Source organism: Halyomorpha halys, unplaced genomic scaffold (genome assembly GCF_000696795.3).
Source record: "Halyomorpha halys isolate HHAL.00 unplaced genomic scaffold, Hhal_1.1 Scaffold946.1, whole genome shotgun sequence".
Classification (NCBI taxonomy): Eukaryota; Metazoa; Arthropoda; class Insecta; order Hemiptera; family Pentatomidae; genus Halyomorpha; species Halyomorpha halys.
Window position 1 is genome coordinate 586,072 of NW_027107439.1, and position 4,542 is coordinate 590,613.

Consider the following 4,542-nt stretch of genomic DNA (forward strand, 5'->3'; position numbering starts at 1 on the left):
ATTCAAACTATTTAATTGTTCCCAATGCTTATTTTTCATGTTTAAATCTTGAATGCCTACTACTGGCGCAATGCCTTCTTCTAGTACAACTACTCTAAATGGTGATTTCATTACTTCATTAGTATCTTTTATCTATTATTTATGTATCTATTATTACTATCTTTTATATTATTATTTCGATGGCAATCAACTTTTTAACCATTATTTATTATTTAATACCAATTTTAAATTGGTCAACACTCTAAAGTCTACAATAAAATCTTTTAGTAGTTGTTAGTAAGAAGGAGCATTGTTATACTGCCCACGGAAGGTAGCATAGAGGAAGTGGTACAAATAAAGTTCTAGATTTGTTTGATATAATCATTAGTGTAATTGAACTTATAGCATTAACACAATGCTTGGAATTTAGTTAAGAGTATGCACAGATTAATTAGTTACTTATGCTCTGACCACATTGGGAATGACTTACTAGGAGACTAATGACATAGTGAGTTGCCTGGTAAACACTCAAGTAAACAAACCCAAGAGAATATTTAGAATGGCCAAACTACTATCTGGTACATTGTAATAAAACATGTTTGCCACCTACTAAAAGAAAACCTGGCTCTTCTTTCATTTAGTTCACGACTAGGTGATTTGTGGACGATGAAGCTCTTATTTTAGTTGTCTTTAGGAGACAGATCCTGTCGCATCTTAGTGGGAAGGACTTTATTAAAACCCAGGGATATTTCTTTTTTTCAATTCTTACTCAATTTTAGAGTATATACCAAATAAGGTAATTGTGCTCGTCTTTATATATTCAAATTCTTTTTTTGTTATTCTACATCTTTTTCTAAAACTAATTAAATTCACAAATAACCATCCTAGTATGATTAACATTATGAATCCAACATATTGCTGTACGTTGTTTGTGTTGTTGAATATTAGCTTTTGTTGAGTTCTTTTGCCTTATGTGCATGACACTTCTAGTAAGTGGACAATTTTTTATCATTCCTAGATGATTTCTGTTTAATAGAAATTTCAGCCTACATGTATGAAATTCATTGGTGCTACACTTCATACTGTTGTGTGTTTTTTATGAGGTTTTATAGTTTGATCATTCATATATGTTTGTTTCATCGACCTTCGAATGTATTCATTGCATTTGCCAGTCCTCTTAAATATTTTTATTAATGAAAATAAAAATATCCATTATCGTTAAAATAATTGTATTTTTATTTTTGAAGTTGTTCTGTATTATCTGATTTTATTGTATGGGCAAAAGTATTATGCCTTGTATTATCATAAAAGATATATGGACAAATTTATAAAATAAAAACGTTTATATATTTAGAATTTTTTAATATGATAAGTACTTCATGTTTTCAGGAAGAGAAAAGGAGAAAAGCAGAGCAAGAAGAAGCAGTTCTGGAGAAAACCCTTGCTGATGCAAAAAATGATGATAGTGATAGTGAAGACGAACATAGAATGGTACCTAATTCAGGAAATGGTGCTGATTTTGAAAACTATAGGTGGACCCAAACTCTTCAAGAGATAGAAGTAAGATACTTTCTTCTTTAATGTTGTTTGATGTACCCGTCTAGGCTTAAAGATATGTCTATGAAGAGACCGTTTACTGGTTTGCTGATATACATCATGTTGTTTTTGGTTGGTATTAGAAAGTATTGATCAGCTTGATTTAACACATTTCACTACCAACTACAAGATAGCTTGTAGTTTGTGTTCTGCTTAATTGCCTAGGATGCCAACTAGGGTCAAATTTATAGTTTTGGGTTCAGACTTATTATATGAACAATTGATAAATGATATTTCATATCAAAAACCCTAGTTGTATCAAAGGAATAAAAAACACAAAATAAGGTTTTACTTGGTAGATAGTAATAAAAAAACATTACTTTATTTGAGGCGCTAGTTATTACTAAAAGCCAAGTGCATATTGTTTTTAATGTTTTTTTAACCAAAATAATTGAATACCCAAGTCATTTAGTATATGTGGTTTAGATGATATACTTAATATATCTTGCATAATTTTACTAATTTAATGGATTACTATGTAGTTTTTCATATTTTACTAAACTGTTGGTTAATTTATTTTTCTCCCAAACAAAATACAAAAATAAACTATTTTCTTAAATAGTTATCCAACTATTTAATTAATTATTAAACTGCAATTAACAGCACTTCACTATAATGACATAACCTTCTTGATCTCCACATTTCTTTCTTCAACTTTTTTTTTTTCAAAAATTACAACTTTTTACGTTGTCACCCCATCATCAGTCCTTTGATCATTCACAAGATGTAATTAACACCAAAATAATGTTTATATGGTTAGTCCCTGAATATTAATGCTGTCTGACTTCTACAGAGTTATGATATATTGCATTTTCAATAGAGAAAAGAAAGCACCAGCCTTTATGATACACTATAACTTGCTTATAAGAAACTTGGTTGTAAGGAAAGCTAGGATATAAGCAACAGCATCAAAAGGATAGGGACTGTCACCTTAGTACGTTTATCCGGCTAACAAAAGAAGCACATGGATTACAGGAAACAAAAATTTCCTGGGTTTCCTTAATTACTAACAATGATTAAGACTGAAAATAGTGAAGAAGAAATCCTTGCATTACATTCTGGGGTTGTAACTAACTAAATCCTGAATGATACTAACATTGCTTGGAAGAACCTAATAAGTCATCCATCCCACATTCTAAAGATGCATATCAAGGAAACAATTAAAATAAACAGTTAAATAACTTTTGAAGGGAAATGAAAGCTATATCTCATAATTTAATGGATTACTATGAAATTTTTCATATTTGACTAAACTGTTGGTTAATTTATTTTTCTCCCAATCAAAATACATAAATAAATAACTAAACTATTTTCTTAAATAGTTAACCAACTATTTAATTAATTATTAAACTGCAATTAACAGCACTTCACTATAATGACATAACCTTCTTGATCTCCACATTTCTCTCTTCAGCTTTTTTTCCCCTCTGCATGCTATCACTACTTTAAACACATAACCTTCTTGATCTCCACGTTTCTTTCTTCAACTTTTTTTTCTCTCTGCTCGCTATCACCACTATAAAGATATAACTTTCTTGATCTTGACATTTCTCTCTTCAGATTTTTTTCCTCCCTCTGCTTGCTATCACCACTATAAAGATATAACCTTCTTGATCTCCACATTTCTTTCTTCAATTTTTATTTTCCCTCTGTTTGCTATCACCACTATGAAGATATAACCGTCTTGATCTCCACATTTCTTTCTTCAGCTTTTTTTTCCCCTCTGCTAGCTATCACCACTATAAAGACATAACCTTCTTGATCTCCACATTTCTCTCTTCAGATTTTTTTTTCCTCCCTCTGCTTGCTATCACCACTTTAAACACATACCCTTCTTGATCTCCACATTTCTTTCTTCAACTTTTTTCCCCCCCTCTGTTAGCTATCACCACTATAAAGACATAACCTTCTTGATCTCCACATTTCTCTCTTCAGCTTTTTTTCCCTCTCTGTTTGCTATCACCACTATAAACCCGGCCTAAGAGCTATAAGCCTCTTTAGCCTAAGGCCTATCTCTTTATCTGTTTACCTATTGTAATATAATATGAATTATATTGGCTTTATAGACATGAATCCTAAAAAGTACTGTGGCAGTCTACTCGTTAAGTTCTCAATACTTACATTTTGGATGTTGTACAGCAGGTTCTTTACTTATTAGCTATTTACCTTTACACAGTGGGTAACATTCCAGACTTCAACGTTCAAGGGAAAAGTCTAAGGGTCTAGAAAATTCAACTAGTATCCATATCCTATCAGGCATAAATTTAATCTTTTTCATTTGTATCGTAAGGCATAAATATACCCATTCATATAGTGGCAATCTTATTTAATTAATCCTGCAATTTTGCCTGTTATTATAAGTTCATAATAAGGTGAGTAATGTTATAGTTATAGTAGTAAAATGTTATCCAATGATTTGTTAAGGAGTTTTTTTTTTTTTTTAATAACAAACACCAATTCTTAAAGTTATATCTTCTATTGGATGAGTTTCATCCATGAGTTTCATTTGTGATTAGATCTTGTGAATGAAAGGTACTCTTCCACGTTTTAATTATTTTATTTTATTAAAACCAATAACAACTTTTTACATTGTCACCCCATCATCAGTCCTCCGATCATTCACAAGATCTAATTAACACCAAAATAATGTTTTTATGGTCAGTCCCTGAATATTAATGTCCGACTTCTACAGAGTTATGATATATTGCATTTTCAATAGAGAAAAGAAAGCACTAGCCTTTATGATACACTATAACTTGCTTATAAGAAACTTGGTTGTAAGGAAAGCTAGGATATAAGCAACAGCATCAAAAGGATAGGAACTGTCACCTTTGTACGTTTATCCGGCTAACAAAAGAAACACCTGGATTACAGGAAACAAATATTTCCTGGGTTTCCTTGATTACTAATAATGATTTAAGACTGAAAATAGTGAAGAAGAAATCCTTGCATTACATTCTGGGGTTG

At 30.9% G+C, this 4,542-nt stretch overlaps 2 protein-coding genes across 3 annotated transcripts in view; one reads left to right on the forward strand and one right to left on the reverse strand.

The window, feature by feature from the left end:
* The window catches only part of nudC (nuclear distribution C, dynein complex regulator), a 26,342-nt gene that overhangs the window by 12,170 nt on the left and 9,630 nt on the right, over window positions 1-4,542 (forward strand). The window contains exon 4 of the mRNA XM_014431143.3: window positions 1,369-1,539. Within this exon, the coding sequence (XP_014286629.1) occupies window positions 1,369-1,539 (171 nt within the window). The remainder of the gene's footprint in view (window positions 1-1,368; window positions 1,540-4,542) is intronic.
* Window positions 1-4,542, reverse strand: part of LOC106687322 (uncharacterized) — a gene marked incomplete in the record, with an annotated part of 206,330 nt that overhangs the window by 2,095 nt on the left and 199,693 nt on the right.